This window comes from Symphodus melops (genome assembly GCF_947650265.1).
Source record: "Symphodus melops genome assembly, chromosome: 2".
Classification (NCBI taxonomy): domain Eukaryota; kingdom Metazoa; phylum Chordata; class Actinopteri; order Labriformes; family Labridae; genus Symphodus; species Symphodus melops.
This window is the reverse complement of record NC_136692.1, coordinates 4,397,018-4,416,967: the sequence shown is the minus strand read 5'-3', so window position 1 is coordinate 4,416,967 and position 19,950 is coordinate 4,397,018. Positions and strand designations below refer to the sequence as shown.

The following is a 19,950-nucleotide window of genomic DNA, read 5'->3' as shown; positions in this document are numbered from 1 at the left end:
TTTCAACCAGTGACATTTTTTTTGGACTGTGACTTATTTTTAAGCGTTTTATTATTTGACTAGGCGAGTTCAAAGGCGAAGGAGGTCAACTTCAGAGTAGAGATATTTATGAGTTCCCTGGCTTTTTGTTTTTGCTTTAATATGTCAGCATGATAACTCTGTATGCCCGTACCACACAGTCTATATTAACTAACTTAAAGCGAAAGAGGTGCATGAATGATGAATTCACATGATTTGGTGCAGCTGGCAGAAGTGTAACATAACTGAGGCCGGCAGCATCCTGCCGATAAACATCCTGCTTTCTTCTGGAGAAACTGCTGGATGTATGAATCTGCCACGACTGACATTACCATTCCTATTGAGTAGTGATGCTACGTCAGCAGCTGCATATGTCCAGTTAAAAGTCAAATTCAATGCACAGGTTTACACCGGTGTTGTTCAGCGAGCAGCTGGTTGGAAATAAGAGATATTGCTCAGGAGACAAGGACGAAAAGTAAAAATACTGCGAGATAAAGCAAGAGCATTGTGGAGGAATGTAAAAGTCACCCTCATGAACACTGGTTTTGAACCTCCAAGGGTCTCAGTATGTATGAGGTGAGGAGAAAAGACGTTTAAGGACTTGAACCAGTCACCCGATGAACCAGTGGTTTTATTGGATCACTTTTTTTTTTTTAAATACACATTATGGAACAGTTTGAAGTTATTGAACAAACCAGGTCTCAAGTACAACCCTGATGTCGAGGGCTTCTCCTCCTGATTGACAGATTTTTTAAACAGGTGAGGTTTAATTGTTAATACTGTCAGGGCTGTATGTCAGTGAGGAGAGAACATTACAGTCTAATGAAAACACTTCATTCATCATCATCATCATTTACATATCAACAAGTGTTACAGAAAAAGGCACCTCTTCTGTTCTCAAGGTATGGGACATTTCCTATTATTACAAATCTACAATCCTTTTGGTAATAATGCAGCAACTTTAAACTTGTGTTCAGAGAGGAGGCAGACATTTCCCTACAAGCACTTTAAAGAGCCAAATCTGTTTTGATGTGAACAAACAGTGAAGGAGTATTAAAGTAATGACATATCCACTATTTCATAAAAAAAAAAAGCCTTGTAGTATTGATCACGAACATGAAGAGCTGACTCAAGTTATCACTGAGCAGAATGTAAGAACGCTTACCTGGCTTCATGAACTACTGTGTCCATTTCTAAAGTCAACACCTGTGATGTACATTATCACAGCTTAATTCTCACTCTGACCAGAACGGGTTTTTTAAATCTTCATAATAGGACAGGTACAGGTGGTTCTATTTGCATTAAAACAGGTTCCCACAGTCTGTCATCAAACAATAATCAGGAAGCCTCATAACATTGACACATGTGCTAGCTTGTCCTCTGACCTCATGTTTACAAAAATGTAATGAAAGTGTTGAGGGATAAAATCAGTTTTCTTCTCTTCTAACGTAATAAATTCACCACTCCGAGTGAGAAAAATGGAGCAGATATCTTGTTCACAGTGTGTGTGTGTGTGTGTGTGTGTGTGTGTGTGTGTGTGTGTGTCAACTGTGTAATCTGCAATGAAAAGACAATCACAAATGTCGGCACATTTAGTAAAAGAAAGACCGCAACTCTGAAGGAGATCCACTCGATTTATGATCCTCAGACTGCAGAGGTCATATATGACTATCGGCATACTTCCACAGTACACTCAGGATGCAATAATAAAGGTACAAGACAAACTTGATCCAATGATCATTTGTGCATCGAATGTTTGCTTTAAAGGCAGAGTCAGTAGCTTTTTCCAGGAAAAACAGAATATAGACCGTAAAGCCGCTCCATGTTTCTTAGTGGGGCGCTGGTGTGTTTCCTCCAGTCAATGACGGCACACAGGTGAGTTTAGAAGTGGATACAGTTCAGCGGTTAAACGAGTCAAACCAGTAAAAAATGACAGACGTGGATGTAGCAGCAAAGAAGAGGAAATATAATTGCAGTGAGGCGAAACGGCGAGCGGATGGAGCCGGTTCCAATACGAGGGTGAAACGCGTGTTGGCTTTCACACGTCAACGCAGAGTTGTAGAAACCAGCGGTAACAAGAGACTCTACGTCCTGCAGAGTGTGCAGAGTTGTGCAGAGTACACGTTACAAAGAAAAAGGCTACTGACTCAGATTTTAAAAATCTAAAACTGTGGTACCAATGGATCTGAAACCGAAGTAGATCGATTCATTCCACCGGTGCTTTTCCCAAATATGACCTCCTTAAAAAGACCTACTAACCCTGTAAAGCAACACAGGCAACTAATCCAGCAAACCCTGAACGAAGAAGATGTCTGACCCTGATCCTTTGAGGTCTTGAACACACACCACTACAAGGTCCTGTCAAAGCTCACACAGGCCGATGCTATCTGCTCTGCTTCTTCCTCTGTTTTATGACGAACAGGTTCTCATCCGTTGGGTACATCGGTGCATCAGGGTTTTTGATTTTGCCCTCGCCCTTCTTTCCTCGTTTCCTTTTCTTCCACTTTTTCTTCTGCTGCTGCTGCGTCGACCCCTGCGTCTCTCCTTTAACAGTCCGACTGAGGTGATCCGCTTGGCCCTCACTGTGTCCCCCTGGTGGCTCTGAAGGGCCTAGCTTCTTTTTCTTCGCCTTCGTTTTCTTTTTCTTTATCGTCCCCGTGTTCTCCCCTGTAGCTCCTCCTCTGGGGAAGTCATCGGCTTCATCTGGAACCAGTTTGGTTGGTTGTTCCCTCGTGGTGGGCACTGGTCTCTTTGGTTTCCATGGTTTCACTTGGCCAGTGCTCTCCGGTTGTTTGTACTTGTTGCGGTTTTTTTTTTTGGCTGCAGGAGTTTCGAAGTCGTCGTCTTGGAAAAAGATGTGACTCCGGTTCGGTTTGTGGTTGTCGGTGTTTTGGCGAGGTGTGTGGATCGGTTTGGGGCGGTTGGCGTTCGGGCGAGGTGTGTGGATCGGTTTGTGGTTGTCGGTGTTTTGGCGAGGTGTGTGGATCGGTTTGGGGCGGTTGGCGTTCGGGCGAGGTGTGTGGTCCGGTTTGTGGCGGTCGGCGTTCGGGCGAGGTGTGTGGATCGGTTTGGGGCGGTCGGCGTTCGGGCGGGGTGTGTGGTCCGGTTTGTGGTTGTTCTTGTGATGGCTCAGTTTCTGTTTCTTCTTCGGTGGTCCTGGAGTGACCGGGGCCTCAGGAGCAGCAGGGTAAAGGCCATCTAGCTTCAGCTCTGCGGATGACAAACAATTTTTTTTTTTTTTTTGCGTCTTGCAGAAATGTTTCCACATAATTAAGATACAAAGTTAAGAATTGAATCCAGGAACGACTAGTTCAAAATGACAGTCTTATATTGTGCAAACATATACAGGTACCTTAGCAAAGCAAATGATGCGATGATTAAGAAAACCTAAGTTTGATCGGTGCTTCAAGACCTCGGCTGAGTGTGACGTTTGCGACTGTAATCATAAAGTAGAAGTTGGCGAGTGTGATTCTTACCGAAAACCCTCTTCTTCACCCTTTGTCCTCTGCTGTATATGTCCTCCTTGGTGTCATAGTGTTTGATGAAAGGCGCGCTGGGAAACGTCCCATTAAACATCCTCCGCTGGATGCACGCCTGAGGAACACACAAATGTATCACCGGGTCTGCATGCACACGAAATCCCATAATATGAAGGCAAATGATGAGCGGCATCATAAAAGGAGCAGTGTGGAAGAGTTCATGGTGTGTAGGACATCGCTTCCCACTAATCTCTCCTTTAGAACAGGAACGTGCACCGTAACGTCCAAGGAGCATTTCTAACAGCAGCCACACCAAACCAAACCAAAACCTTTATGCTCCCATTTCTTCTCAAATGTGAGCGTTTACTAGTCGGTGAGGAACGTCGCGGGTCGCAAGTTAACTATTTTTCTGATTAGTGGAAGAGGTGGAACTTATAAACCACATGTGCCTGCAAACGTCTAATGTCTTCATTGAAGGTTTTATTTTGGACAATCGAACCTGAAGTAGCTACTCACATGTCCAAAGTGTCCTCTCCTGGAGCAGTTGTAGCAGGAGGCGGGGTTTCGACCCGGATCCTGTCCACGCTGTTTTCCAGGAACGCCTGGCTTAGTCTGAGGACACACAGAGAAGCCAAATTAGAAAAAAAAAATCCCATTTACTGCTAATTTCCCTTCATGGAAAAGAAATGTGACGGTTTCATGTTCCATTTGTCCGTCCTCTCCGCCGTCATCATTCCCATGCTCTCTATTGATACCTGCTGTGTATTGTATGCTGAATATGGCTGCTGATATAAACCAGTGATTACCAGAGCTATAGTTAGAGGCCTGTAATGACCCTGTATGATAAGTAACTGCTGAGTGTGTGTGTGTGTGTGTGTGTGTGTGTTGGACACAGGGTCCCGTCCCCTATGGGCCGGTGCTCTGAAAGCCTTCCATGCTCCAGCGCTCACAGCAAATATACACTGATAAAGAGAGAGAGGAGACACAGGCACAGTGCATTTACTGCTAATGTTACACACACACACACACACCTAATGCCATTCTCTAGAACGCACACACAGACACACACACACAGCTTCACACACCTCCCCCCCCCGTCCCTTCATCTCTCAGCCCTGATTTTTGAGATTACAAATGATTTGTGCGCCGCGTCATTTCTTCAACATAGCTCAGCTAACCTCCTTTTCTCCTCCTCCTCCTGCTCCCCTCTCTCCTTCAAACACACACACACACACACACACACACACACCCCCCTCACACTTGTTTTCCCCTCTCTCTCTCTTTTCCGCTTGAGTAGTTTTGCGGCAGAAAGGATGAATGCTATTAGGGCGTCGCGTCATTATCGGGTCAGGCCGGCCGGGCCCCATCTCCATCACAAAGGCCAGGAGATCACAGACCTCTCGCAAGCACACACACACACACACATGCACACACGCATGCACACAGAACCACACAAACACACACTTGTGCACCCTAAGGAGATCACAGTTCCCCCCCCCTCCCTGTCTCAAGCTCTCCCTCCCGGCCTCCACCCTTCCAGGCCCTCTTCCCATTCATCCTTCATGTAAATTGGCTCTAGGTCTCTCTGTGTCTCTGACCTTGGGCTCGTGTTATCTCCTCACACTCTGATCAGACACACACACACACACACACACACCTGGCGTCACTGTGAGTCTGTATAGGTGTGCTTGTGAAGACTCGAGAGTTGTCTGCCTCATACAATATTAATTATCCTGAGGAACCGTCCTCCCTCTTTCATTCTCGCTCTCTGTTTCCTGCCGCCGCCACCGCCGCCTCCTATCGGGTAAATCTAAATTGCCAGCAGGGTGAGGGCCTGAGGGATCATATCAGTTTGGTGTCTTTCTCTTTCTTTCTCGGGGGTTTAGAGAGGAGTCCTGGAGAGTCTGGCTGTGCGCCGAAAGTCAATACGACACAGGCGGGATTTCAGATGGTTCCGGTTTGGCAAGGCTCAGAAAGAAAACTTTAATTCCTTTCAGGTGACAACTTGTCATTTCTATAGAAGCAAATCCGCCTTACAAATACAAACTTTCCATGCTGGTAAACGCAGACGTGTGAAGGCAGCCTGGTGCCTAACCCTAACCCGAAAGGTAGTGTTCATACGTTTGAGGTCTTTGTGGCTGTCAAAAACTTTCCTTTAGACTGTGATGGAACTGAACTGTCTGATAGAGAACAAACCAATCGCCTGAATGATCAGGGATGAACTCTGCAGCCAGGTGACTCCCAGAATAAAGCTCATGGTGAAACTGGTTCAAAAGGAAGTGTTGTCTGAACTGCTTTGAAAGTACAGCCTGGTTCCAATATAAGGAAAGTTGCCGTGTCTGTCTCGTCTCAACACTGATCTAAGGGCAGGTTTCTCTCGAGCATGTTCCTGAAAATGTTCTTAAATAACCTTCAAATGTCCTAAAATCCCCTTCTAATAAATACATAGTGTTTATGCCTTGTATTATTCAAGTCTATTGTATTTTTTTAACCTCTTTATTTAATTAAATGTAAACTTGCTCATAGCTGTTCTCTTTTTTTTTTGCTATTGATTAACAGCTTTATATTACCTGTTTTATGTTAGCTTCTGTAACACCTGAATTTCCCCCATTGGGGATCAATAAAGTTGATCTTTATCCTTGTGAATGGAGATGTGAAACGCCTGTCGTACTGAGATGACAGGTGTTATAACTGTTTAAACACTGGGGCCAAATATGGACAGCTTTTCCTTGAAGTCATTGAACCTGTTCGGTCAGTTTGTATAAGATGACTGCTTACCTCCACACATCCTCCTTTGTTGACTCGTTTGTGTAGGAATAGCCGGATAATGCCAGGCCCTCCGTTGTGTTTCAGTATTAACGTTACCAAGGACGCACACGTGTGCTGGTTTAGTTTCACAACAGAACTCGTTCAACAGACCAAAACAACAAACTCGTGCTGACTTTGCTGTGTAAAACTGAAAACAGATTCAAAGGAGCGCAGACTGTCTTCACAACTCTTCAAATGGACGGATTGGCTTGTTCTGTTTCCAGAAGATCCGTCCTGGTTCTTCTCTTGACTTCTCACGGCGCCTGTGAGGAACTTTGACTTTATGCTTACTGTAGCGCCTCCTGTGGACAAAGCGGGACCTTTCATGCGTTTGCGGTCTTTGCATTAGCGAGGCACGTTTCAAACAAGCACGCTCGTCTCTGTCCGTCTGCTGTTCTCCATGTTTAACAGAACGTGTTGAGAGTGCGACGTGTCCTTTTTAAATCCTAAATCAACACAAATACATCAAAAAAAGATGTGAAAGCATGCTTACCACTGGTGAAACATATACACACGCTCAGCTTGACAACATTGAGCATGTTTACACCGTGATAATGACAAAATCCTGATACTTAGCCAGCCTTGTTTAGGGTGTGTGTGTGTGTGTGTGTGTGTGTGTGTGTGTGTGTGTGTGTGTGTGTGTGTGTGCGTGCGTGCGTCAGAATCTTTCCACTTATATGATATGATACTAGTAAATCAACAATACAAATACTTTTTCAGATACCATGACAACAAACCGAAGTCTCTGCTAGCCAACATCAGGTCTGGTTTATAACGACCACAAATTGTTCTGCGCTGTCTGAACAGATGTATCTGAACACACACAGCTTCCTGTGAGTTAGAGACACAGGAAGTCTTCAAAAAGGTGTTTAACAATCCGAGTGCACGCTGGCCTTTGAATGTGAACAGACTGATCTGTTTTAAAACAGGGTAAGTATGCATCACTCTGACAGCCTTAATGTGTGACTGAGTGCTCCTGTTTGTGTGTATAGAAGGTCCTCAGGGCTACGCTAGGTGGACGCAGACACGCAGCCATCCGTGGCCTCTCATGCATACACACACACACACACACACACACACACACACACACACACACACAGTTTTCCCACAGTTGTCCCGACACATACACTGCATGTCTCTAAGCCTCGCTCTCCTCTGCTCCTTGCCTTGGCTGCTGGTGGCAAAGCCGTGATAATCCTTTGGCCAACACAAAGCTCAGACTGTTACAGACTACAATCTGAAGGAACACACACACACACACACACACACACACCAAATTATCAAACACAATCCGAGAAGCAAACAGGCTTGTGTGGAAGAGGTGAGGGGGGGGGTCTGAACAGTAACGGGTGGTGGGAGCTGGCGGTGCTGTTTTGCATATGTTATTGCAGCGTTGGGGAGAGGTTTGCATATGTTACTGGACCCACAGGGGACCAACTCTGCATGCTTTATCATAGAAAACAGCCTGACAACACAACTCCACACTCGCAGGCTGATACCAAAACAAACGGAGCCTCATGGTGTGTGTGTGTGTGTGTGTGTGTGTGTGTGTGTGTGTGTGTGTGTGTGTGTGTGTGTGTGTGTGTGTGTGTGTGTGTGACATGCCAGTATATACATACAGGCTAATTAGACAGTTGTGAAGCAGCTATAAGGTGGGGAAGATTTAACTCCAGAGACATTAATCCACTGATTCTCATGTGGGAGTTTTAACAGAGCAATTTCCAAAATTGTAAAGAATTTAATTATAGTGTTTACTCTCGCTTAACAACAATTTAATCGTTGTTCAGAGACGGTTTAAGGTGGAGGTGTGTGTGTGTGTGTGTGTGTGTGTGTGTGTGTGTGTGTGTGGTGAGGGAGGCTATAAAGGAAGGAGAGGAGAGGATCTGAAGGAAGAAGAAGGGGGGGGGAATTTCTCCAAATAACCAGATGTGATTTCTGCCCCCTTTGTGTCTGCCAGTTCACAAAGCCTCAGACCGAAGCCGTAACCCCGCGCCCTACGAGGACTCACACACACACACACACACACACACACACACACACAAACACACAAACACACACAGTGTAATTCCCAGAGGCTCTTCCTATCTCTTCCCGTCAGTCAGTCAATCAGTGTGAACACAATCAGAAGGAGTCCTGATTTCCTCTACAGACGAGGAAACGCTCCTGGAATGTAACGATAATGTGATGCAGAGGGCTGGACGGCGGTGGGTTGCCACCACTGGAGGACGCCCCCCCCCCCCCCCCCCACCCCACCTCTCCTCTCATTTTGGGGCTGGAGGTAATCTGGTCACACCGTGGAAGGCGGAACAGAGGATACAAGCTAATCTATTCAAATCTGGGTCTGATTCATTCAGCTTCTATTCAGAGCGCTCGCGGCCTCGTTCAGAGGCTTTTTTTCATGTTGAAATATTTCATTCACTTCGTCTCCGGCAATTAGACGGAGTCAACACATCTGTGACACGGAGACAGGGATTCAGATGTATAACGCTCAGAAGGACTCAGTGTCTGCCTGTGGGGCCGGGGTTACAATTTTAACCCCTGATTTGAAGTGTTAGCCAACTCGGCACAGTGTGCACATTCCTGTGGATTTGCATGAACGCTCAACAGGACATTAAAGAATAACCTGCCTCTGTCTGTCTTCTCTTTTAAATACAGGAAAACAAGGCAAGGATAAAAAGTGCATCGCAGTGCCTCGGCTTCTGTTTTTATTGTCTCTTTAATTCTAGTTATGAAATGTTTTTTAAAAGGCTCAAAGCTCTTTTTTTTGGCTCATTTTCTTCTGATAATAAATTAATCTCATCCTGCTTTTTTTTTTAAAACTTCAAACACACAACCCGCAGTAATTCTTTTGCATTTAAATGTTTGTACAGCGCGTCAGTAAGGACACATTTTCATTCATTTAGACTTTTCCTTCCAGGGTAAAGTTTTTATAAGTCTAAAGCTGCTGCTTCTGCCAGGACACAACAACCTTTAAATGGTTTTCTGTGTTTTCTGAGGGGGGTGTGTGTGTGTGTGTGTGTTCCTGAACAGAGTAAATATTAAGCACATGGAGAGATGTAGCGAGGTGTGTGCAGCACTCTGGTCTATACACTGAACTTCAAGGACTTCACTTTTACTTTTGCACCGCTGGCTGCTAATTGTTAATAGAACCAGATTAAAAACATACAAAAGACATTTTCTTTTCTTCTTTTTTTTTTTTTTTTTTCTCATGTACCCTCCACCTCGTGCTCAGTCAGAGTGTCGGTGAGTCGAGGAATAAAGAGCAGAGAGTCTTTTGATACGGCAGAGGTGAGAGGACCGGACAGTACTGGACAATGATGAGACAGCAAAAACAGCTCGGTGAATAGATGTGGGATTTAAAGGATTTCTACAGAGCACTGTTTGAGCGAAGACAATGGACGAGGTCAAGGACAGACGAAGAAGAGGAAGGAGGAAGAGGAGGTGGATTAAAGGTGGAAAACTTAAAACATTTGACTTCATGTTCAGCAGAAAGAACAAAAGAGGAGGAAGTTGTCTTTATTCTTTGAATTATGGGACATGTATGCTCTTTAGTTGTTGTGTGAGCAGTTGCATCTTCATGCAGTATGAATGTGACCACATGTTCTCACTCATCGATACATGACAAAAGTTTACATTATTTAATTTCTGCAGTTATTTTTAATAAGGTGATTTTTTTTTCCATCTTCAGACTATTTTTAAAAAGACTGTTGTGTCTGGGAATGTAAAAGAGTGTTTCCATATCAAGGCCAGATTTCATTTTTAATGATTTACTTTCTGAGTTTTGATGGTTCTGTAACAAACTATCTGGCCTGCTGACTCCTGGTTTTACATACTGATGTGAGGCGGACATGTTTTCTGCAGCTGTCATCAAACAGGCTAACCTTCCCTCTGAGGTCTTATTTACAGCCAGGTCTCTACTTCAGCTGTATGATTTTGTCACTTGTGCTACAAGCTGCTGTCTCGTGACTTTATGGTGGTGAAAACCTTACCAGAGTTAGAGTGCCGTTCTCTGCTTGACCACTAAAGGGCGCTCTAACACAGCAGGCTCAATAAAAACCCTGCCGTGTGTCTCACTTTCTGGAGACAGACGGGTTGAGGTCAGAGAGGATGCACATTTTTATGACACTAAATTTCACCTAAAGCTATAAAACCCTTCTCGTCTAAAAACTCATTTTGAATCAGCAAATTATCAACTCAACCTAAATTATTTATCTCTAAAGGCCGATGGAATATAAACATGTACTGAACTTGTTGTGAGTAAATTACATTTTTTAAGTGGTACAAATGAAGTATTTCAATCGATGAGGCTCAATATTTCATGACACACACGTTAAACGTTACAAGCTTTTCCTCGACAAACTCAAGAGTCCTGATTTGTTAGGAAGTCTTTTTTTTTTTCTCTTTCTAAACCTTGATAAAGAAATTAAAATAAAAAGGAGGATTTAAAGGTGAAGGTGTCCTAACCTTGGGATATTAACAGCATATAAGAATATGAGAATAAAGAAGCTTCTGGACAAAGACAGACAGACAGAAAGGTATAAAAAGGTACAATGAGAATCCAAGAGAAAGGGACAAAAAAGGACCAGTCATGTAAGAAAGACGGACACCAAATGGAGTTTAAGGAAACGAGTGAAGACGGCTTCATTTCTGTATCGAACAAAGAAGGTCACCGACTGTTTTTCACAGGAAGCCTGAGAGACACTGACACACACAAACGCACACACACACACACACACACACACACAGAGCGGTCCCTGAGGAAAAGATCGATACACACAAACTGATCCCACCGTGAGGAGAGAATCTGCTCTACACACACACACACACACACTCACACACACCTCCAGCTCCACAGGCAGAGGTGCCGATCAATAAACACACACATACAGGTGTCACCACTACTATCTAAAGAGAGGCCGATCAATGCGTACACACCGATATACCTGCACCAATCAGCTGCTGTGTGCTCGCACTCACTCTCTTCTGTCTCCGTCAGCCTTTATAATACACCCCCTCCCCCTCTCTCTCTCTCCTCCCTCCCTTACACACCTCCCTCTCTCCCTCTGATCTATGTGGTGGAAAAGATTCACATTCAGGAAAATCATATGGATGCTGAAGTTATGTGCTGCTTTTAAAGCTCTAAAAATCCAGTGTGCAGCAGCATGCTTAAAGAAAATAAATGGAAGTAACATATTTATTAGGATTTCATCAATATTCAGATGTAAAAACCAGAGAGCAAAACAAATCTCATTCTCTGTTTTAGGAAGGGGTCTAAGACTTCCTGCAGTGGCCATAAGGTGGCGCTCTGGTCGTAACCCAGCACAGCAGGGCCCTGACAAGCCGAACAGGGAGAGAAAAAGTCACAGTGACTTGTGTGTGTGTTGTATGAATAAGTGCATGCATTTATGCAGGATCTTTACATGCATTAATGCAGCCTGTGTAAGGACAGCAGGTCGGTCAGCTCCGACTGTCTTCTCCTTCTCGCTTCTTCTTCATCCATCCATCAAACATCCCGTCCTCCTTTTCTGTCTTTTTCTTCCCCTTTTACAGCCTAACGTTTTCTTTCTCTCCTCCTTCTTTGTCCCACCAGTTTCCTAAACCGTGTCTTATTTATTTAAAAAAAAACAAAAAAAACCCCAACTCCATCTGTAACCTATAGGCGTGATCTTTGTGGCACATCATGAATCCAGAACAATCTGAATATTGAACCTAAATGAAGGTCACTTACTCATTTTTCCTAACCCTTACTCGTACAGTTATTTGCTGCTTTCAGATCCAGATTTTGTCTGACTGTTTGTCGTTCAACAAAACCAAAGAGTACGACTCTGCTTCACTGCAGTAACGTGACAATTACGACAGTCGAGTGATACGAACGTCCTCAACCCCGCCCACTCGTCTGTACACATCTGCTGAAGCCACACTGCACATGGACATTTCAATGGGAGTCTGGCAGGAAAAACAAAAGTCCTGCTACATTCTGGGAAACATTTTGTTGGCCTGTTTGAGTTGACACGTGCTGCTCACCACAAAACATTACTGGAAGTTTACACGGAGTGAAAACACCGAAAAGTCTGTGAGGGACCGGGTACTTACGCAAAGGTCACAGAAGTGAACAGTTATTTCCTTTAAAACGTTAAAATAGATAGATAAGAAAATAAATCAATTTAACATGCAACATAATTTTTTTTTTTAAAAACTTAAACCAAACGAAACATAACTAATGAGTCCTTTTGGGAACATTAGACGCTCTCTACTTTCTGTGTTGAGAAAAAAACAATTCTTGAGTTCTCTGGATGAATACTGGCATGTTGATCAGTCATGTGAGTTGCAGATGATTCTACATCTCTGTGTCATTTATGGCTTGTGGACTCATTTCCTTGATTGACTTGGTTCTCATGTATTTTCAGCTCCAATCAACGTGAGGCGTCGGCGGCCTAGCGGTTGGCGAGCGTGCTCCGTGTACAGAGGCCTGACTCCAGAGAGCGGGTTCGGCTCTTGTCCAACATGTCGTTCCTCTCTCTCCCTCTCTCTCTCTCTCTCCCCTGTTTCTAGACATGAGGCGTTGAAGGCCCAAAAATAAATCTAAAATAATGTGTCATGTTTTAACGTACTAAAAACACGACGGCTAACGTTGAATTCTGCCATCAGTCTCTCAGATTCAAAATGTGTCTTTGATACGAAGATGCGTAGGAAATTCTGCACTGTGCAATCAGGCCAGTTCAAGGGCACTCTGGGAAATGTAGGCAAAATTTAGTGGGCGATAGATGGCTTGAAGAAATATCTATTACACATTTTAATCATTTAAAAAAAGGGATTAAATGCGCTGAACAACCCAACTGAGAACTTGAGTGTCTTTCTGAAGATGTTTGCAGATTTCATAAAGATAGAGAAGGACACTAAGATGGAAGGAGGGGGGGGAGAAGGTGCCTGAACGAAATGAAGAAATGACCCTCTGCTATAAAACTGTATGCAAAGGAAGAAGAAAAGATGTGAAAGCGCTGTGTTTGAGAACGTGTGTGTGTGTGTGTGTGTGTGTGTGTTGAGTGAAAGAGAAAGAAGCCGTGAGAAAGAGCCGTTGAAGCGAATCTTGTTGTGTAAATATTACTGTTGAGTAAAAATCTCTTCAAACTCAAACGCCACGAGTGAAATGAAAATGTTGTGGATAGCTTTTGAGTCCATTTGCTGCCCTATATATATGTTTGTAGAAGTGTGTGTGTGTGTGTGTGTGTGTGTGTGTTTGTGTGCTGATGTGTGTGCCCAAGTGTGTCAGTATCTTACTTTCTCAGTAAATACCCCTGGGCTTTGTGGTCTATACTGTGTGGTTTGGAGGAGTTTGTTAGTTGAGGGCCAGGTGCAGGCAGACAACACACTGAAGATAAACGGACCTAACACACACACACACACACGTACAGACACACACAAGCACACTCTCTCTCTCTCTCTCTCTCACACACACACACACACACACACACACACACACACAAAGGATAAATGGACCCAGTAGCAGGCAGGTCTGACAGAATGCCTTTTCACACCTGGCTGAGCCCAGCGGAAGGTGACAGAGTCACATCTCCCAAAGCAAACACACACAAACACACACTCACATAAACCCACGCACACACACAAACACCTTCTCACATTGGGGAGTTCAGGGTCATAAGCAGCATCATGAATAAAATGAGGCTGTCTTAAACAGAAGGAGCCCCTTGTATGCATGTGTGCAGGTGTGTGTTTGTGTCTATGTGCGCCCCCGAACCCCCATGCCAGTTTGGATGTGTAACGACCTTCTGTTCCCAGTGCTTAAACGGCTTTAATACTTCAATTAGACCTGGGTCACAATCCTCCACCCGTTAAAGCACGCCGTCACACACAACACACGGGGAAACACACACACACACACAAAAAAAGATGCTTTTATCAATTTGAGAGGCGACCAAAGGAGTCTCGCGACAGCTCCTGCGTATGAAGTGTGTCCCTCTCGTCTGTGGTTCAAAACAAAAACTCGACAGTGAAACCTATACAGAATCCCCCCGTCACCACTTGTGCAACAATTAAACTTCTCTCCCGTCCTCTCCGCCAGCGTCTCCCCTGGAACTTCCCCGTCCTGCTCCCTCCTCCTTCCGCCATCCTCCGCCTCTCCCGTCGTGCTACCCTCACGCTAACGATGCTGCCTTTTCATTAGACAGCCCCTGCTAATTAATCTCCATAGAGGAGAGTGACAGACCTCCCCCAACACACACACACACACACACACACACACACGCTCAGTGAACGCCAAGATGTATGCAAACACACACTCTTCTTCTTCCCTCTCTCCTCTCCTCTCCCTCCCTCCCTCCCTCGTCCCGAGTGGCGTTGGCAGCCCATTTCATGCTTTATCACGTCTTTTAATTGACAAACAAGCTGCTCTTTTCTCTTAGGCTGAGGTCTATATCACCCCCTCGCTTAGATGCACGTACACACACACACAGATTCTGAAACACACACACACACACACACACACACACACACACACAAAAGAGCCAAGAAAACTAGTTCTCTTCTCAGATTTGTGAAAAACACACATTGAACAATAAGCAAATGCATCCCTGCTGACATCTGGCCCATGTTACTGTCACACACTTTTCTACCATTTGACACACACACACACACACACACACACCCACCCATACACTCACACACACACACGTGCAAGTTGTTTGAAGATATATTTAATAAAAAAGGCGACATGAATAAAGGTTCCCGTCACTTCGAGCTTATTTCTTATCTTCTGTGGTTACTTTTCTCCTCGCCATGGTTCACTCGTCTGCTACAGGGTGAGGTCAATAACAGTCACAACAAACGTATTGATCACAGACTGGTGGTGTCAAACTTTTCCCTTCATGAAACCTGCGATAGTTTGGTGTCTTTTAAGCTAATCCATTTCATCAACTACTATTTCTCTGGGTATATTTATAAAATTGCCTATAGACACGCGTTTCTTAAGTTCAAATGTTTAAGAAATGTCAGCGTCTGTAAGAGGGGCAGTGTGAGTGTGCTGTGGCTTTAAGTCCCCCTCCACCACCACCAAGCTCTTTTACATTTCTCTGCTGTTAATTGGGACTCGAAGCAGGACTTCTGCGTCCGCTGGGAGTCGACCAAATTTGACAACAAGTTGAGCACAAACTGTTGGTACAATCTAACAACTTAATCCAGAAATATATCCTCAATTTCAACATAAGCAAGGACACTGTGCAAAATGTAAATTAATTTAAAAAAGGTTGAAAACAAAATATTTTTATTTAAAAACCATACGCCGATTTCTAATCCGACTAGATATACAAGTTATAGAAAAGGTGGGACAGGGTCATGTTTTCTGAAACTCTCCACTTTCCAGAAAATGTGTGCTCAAACAGGTCGTTTGGAGAGTTTCCCTTCATGACATCACAAAGGGCAGTAGCCCCTCCCCCAGGTGGGTGACACTCCCACAGCTACGTGTTTGTTCTGCCCCCTGAGTCTGCCTTCTCACCATAAACTAACAGGCATGGCGTGGAAGAGCGAGAGCCAACCAAGCCCTTCCAGAGAAGGGGCGTAGTCAGACACAGCTCATTTACATATTTAAAGCTACAGACACAGAAACAGCCTGTTCTGAGCAGGGCTGAAATAGAGGGGTTTATAGACATGATCAAATACAGGACCAGAGTGGATTTACAACAAGACACTAATCACACTTGTTTTGGGGAGCTCTGGACTTATTTAAACTAGATGAAAGGAGAAGAATATGTGACCCTTAAAGCTCAATGATGGCTCATACTAGAAGCTTGTTGTTCCTAATGCAAAAACTAAAACAATAGAAGTGTCTGAGTGCTCAAGTTAAAATGCAAACAGCATAATGTTGTAGTTTGTTGACGGTGTTGGTTCAGTGGCAAGTACTTACAGTGATGTGATATTGTCTCCAGATCTCTGGACAGGCCTGAAAAGAAAGAACAACAAATTGTAAGGTCAGAAAAACTACAGAAGACGACGTACGGCCCAGTTATGTGGACATAACCTGCAATGAAACTCTTTATTCTGAGTATAAACCCTAAGGATATTTAAGACAGTGAGGCAGAAGACACGGAACAAGGAGGGCGAGAAAGCAACCCTTATTTTCCTTCCTCTGCTCCTCATGAAACCTTTATTAGCATTAGCTTGTTTCCTTTCCAGCACGTTTCCCTCAGCAGTCATTCAAACAGTCAGTAAGTGAAGCAGTCAGTCGTTTTGTCCCGGTGTGGCTAAAGCATTATCTCCGGGGCTTCGCCACGCTGTTCCTTAAGCGTTCCGACATCCTTTCCCAACCGCCGCCACTTCCCACTGGGAAATTGAAAATGCCGCAGTCGCCGCGGGCAACGAGATTTATCTACTTACACACCTACTGAGTGAGAGAGAGAGAGAGGAGGACGATCTGCGGCCTCTCTGTGGAGGAGGATTTGTTCAGTTTTCTCTCTCACACTTAACAAGTTCCGACACACGTTTTTCAGGACATGTAAATTGTTGTCGCATTAAAAGGAGACTTTTTGGCTGCCTGTTTGAAACGTGACCTTTAAGGAACGCTCGCCATTTCTTCAGGCTTAATCCGACATGTCTAGATTTGAGTTTGGAAAATATGAATTTCGATAGCTGGATCTTCCTCATCCTCTCATCTAAGCTTTATTTTCTTCAGCAACCCGCAACCCCCCCCCCCCCCCCCCCCACACACACACACACACACGCACACGCACATTAACACACACAACCGCTCCCTCCTGTTTGCTCTCTCCCTCCAGACCGCCGGGGTAGTGTGTTGTTGTTGAGGGCGACAGGCGAGGCGAGCGACACACTCGCGCTCCGTCAACCGTCTGTCTTTAATGAGAGACACAGAAAGGCCCATGGGACAGAGACCTGACTCTCTGTTTCTCTCTCAAACACACACACTAACACACACACACACACACACACACACACACACTAACACATACAGTATCATTTGTGAGTGCAAGGGGGAAAAATGGAGCCTTACAAGAGAAGGGTAATTAGAATACCAAACAACTTTGCACCTTTGTTTGTTGTTAAAAAAATATGCAAAAAAGAGAAGAAGAACAAGATGAAGGTGTGGATTGGGAAGAAGAGGGGAGAAAGGATGGATGACAGAGAGAGAGAGAGAGAGAGCGAGAGAGAGAGAGAGCGAGAGAGCGAGAGAGAGAGAGAAAAAGAAGGGGTGTTGTGTGTCCTGGTCTCCCCTCTCCCTCTGGTGTTCACCTGGTTACTCATCCATTACACAGAGCACAGTACATGACTGACTGGCAGAGAGAGAGAGAGAGGGGGGGGGGGTTATGGGGGCGAGAGACACAGGCAGGCTCTCTTACATGCACACAGGGTTTTCCATTCTGTGGCATTAGTGTAAATGGGCAAGGTAATGAACGTTGCGGTGGGATAATTGTCATTGATGGTCATTAGATTCACCCTTCAGTGCTACACACACATAACCACACACACACACACACACACACACACACACACACACATAACCCACACAGCTGGAATATGCAGCATGGCAGAGACATAACTAAGCTGTAATTGCTGAAGTGTATCAATTAATGTGAACAGCAGCGTGTGTTGACCCCTGGTCACTAACGTGGGAGGTTTATGGGGGGGGGGGGGGGGACCCGGGAGGATGAGGGTTTAAAGGCGTGGATATATAAGTAGGGTACTTAGTTTACTTTGGGTGCATGTCTGTCTGGATGTTTGTGTCCAACCATCTCTCCCTCTCTTCTCGTCACCTCCAGTCATGGTAGATACACCATGAGTCTGGTTCGAGGTTTCTGCCTCTTTAAAGGTTTCCCTTCCACCTGTTGCAAAATGCTCACTCAGTGTTGGTTAAATGTCAAGTCTTTAGAAATAGTATTACACACGTTTCCACAGATACAAACTCTTGAATATGTTCCTAATTTTTTTCCCCCTGACTTTACCCAGACTTTTTGACCCCCCAAACCTGGCCAATAAAGCCGATTCTGATTACACTGTGATATATATACTCACATCAAGGAAGTGGCCGGTCATGTGGCAGCGATAGCACTGTTTGTGATAGTACGCCCGCTCGTTGCAAGAGTCGTAGAAGTGACCCGGCAGGCCGCAGTTGTTGCAGTGCCTGTTGGGACATTCAGTCGACAGGTGGCCTGTGGTGCCACACAGGAAGCAGGGCAACAATTTCTGCACACAAACACACATATAAAAACTGTTTTACACATCTGTACTCATCATAAGAAGTAAATGAGAGTGTGCACTGAGTGAACTGACTTTGGGCTCTGGGCAGTTCTTGGAGAGATGTCCGTTCTTGTTGCAGTTTCTACATTGGACGTTCTTGCCCGTATAATATCTGTTGACCAGCCGCTGCGCCGCTCCCTTGGACCCTTTGTCTTTGTTATAGATTTGAGCCTGAAACACACACAGTGAACCATTTATGACGTGAGACTTTGAGGACTGACCTGGATGTTTGTACCCACAGTTCAACCGTTCTTCAACATTTTACTGTAAAATAAATCATAAAGCAACAACTTTTAAACAACAGAAAACAGCTTGATGTTGTTAAAAAAACACTAAAATACTTTTGAAGGACAAATATTTACTTCAGAAATATCTACACTTAATCCCATAATAAAATGTTTGTGTGATTTATAAAAACAGTCTTGTTGATATTCAGTAAAGGTTCATATAAAACATGGTCAGGTTTAAGTCAATGTGAAACAAATCAACACATCTTTTCAGAGACTCACTGGCTGAAGCCTTTTGTTCTTTATCTCAGAAGCTTCAGTGCTTAAATGTTAGGTTATGTATATTAAATATTAAATACATGTTTAATATACTTAATGCCACCTACCTCCTTGTCCTTGTCAGAAACCAACCAGCTCTCATCCTTCTCAACATCTGGCAAGACAGAAAAATACATTTTTAAATACGGATACTTTGTCACTCAAGTTTTTTCATTATGAGCTCCATTTAAATTACTACGCAGGTTTCATTTATTTTAAAAGAAGATAAACTGAGTTGTTTTTTTATGATCATTATGCGTTTTAAAAAAATGCTTCATAAAATGTTATTGACACCACACGAAAACACCAAGTAACAGTGTTTCCACAGCAACAATAAACATTCCGTCTGTTATGGCGCCTCAACATGACACGTCCCGTCATGTTTGAGTATAATATTACAGATTCATTTTGGAAATATTTGAGGTAATGTAAGGACTCAACAAAAATGTATTCACAACGTTGGTTTATTCATTTATATTTTATTAATCTCAATATGTTAACGTAAACACTCTTCGTCTTGTACGTTTGAGAAGATAATATATTAGTATACAGTAAGGTAGGGATGTGGCGATAACGTGCAATACAATTTAAACTCCACAGTTAAAGGACAACTCAAATCGATGAGACGTAAAAATATATTGCAGTAATCGTTTTAACCAGCAGGGGGTGCCATCTGTTTCTGCTTCTCTGGTTTAGCGTGAGTATCTGAAGAAGAGACGTGTGCAGACGCGCTTTAAGAAAGTAAAGGTTCAGAGATAAAGAATGAGTCCGTCTTATCTTCTCACTTTGCTTCTCTATCCGCTTTCAAACCAAACAGTGTGCAAATATCGCATCAGACT

At 44.0% G+C, this 19,950-nt stretch overlaps 1 protein-coding gene across 1 annotated transcript; it reads right to left on the bottom strand.

The window, feature by feature from the left end:
- Positions 1–627: 627 nt before the first annotated feature.
- On the bottom strand, positions 628–19,388 carry zcchc7 (zinc finger, CCHC domain containing 7). Its single transcript, XM_079338350.1, has 7 exons — positions 19,180–19,388; positions 18,600–18,737; positions 18,342–18,512; positions 16,222–16,257; positions 4,014–4,109; positions 3,495–3,612; positions 628–3,228 (listed from the first exon to the last, which is right to left on the bottom strand). Exons 1-7 carry the CDS (start codon positions 19,246–19,248, stop codon positions 2,402–2,404), a joined length of 1,455 nt encoding a protein of 484 aa, XP_079194476.1. The 5' UTR covers positions 19,249–19,388; the 3' UTR covers positions 628–2,401.
- Between the last annotated feature and the right edge of the window lie 562 nt (positions 19,389–19,950).

What these genes read in the sequence shown, in the direction of transcription:
- zcchc7 (XM_079338350.1), bottom strand. Translation starts at nt 19,248, where the DNA reads ATGTATTTTTCTGTCTTGCCAGATGTTGAGAAGGATGAGAGCTGGTTG. An exon ending in TTTCTGACAAGGACAAGGAG is followed by an intron (nt 18,738 to 19,179) that starts GTAGGTGGCATT and finishes TGTGTGTTTCAG; the next exon opens with GCTCAAATCTATAACAAAGA. An exon ending in GGAGAGGACACTTTGGACAT is followed by an intron (nt 3,613 to 4,013) that starts GTGAGTAGCTAC and finishes TGTGTTCCTCAG; the next exon opens with GCGTGCATCCAGCGGAGGAT.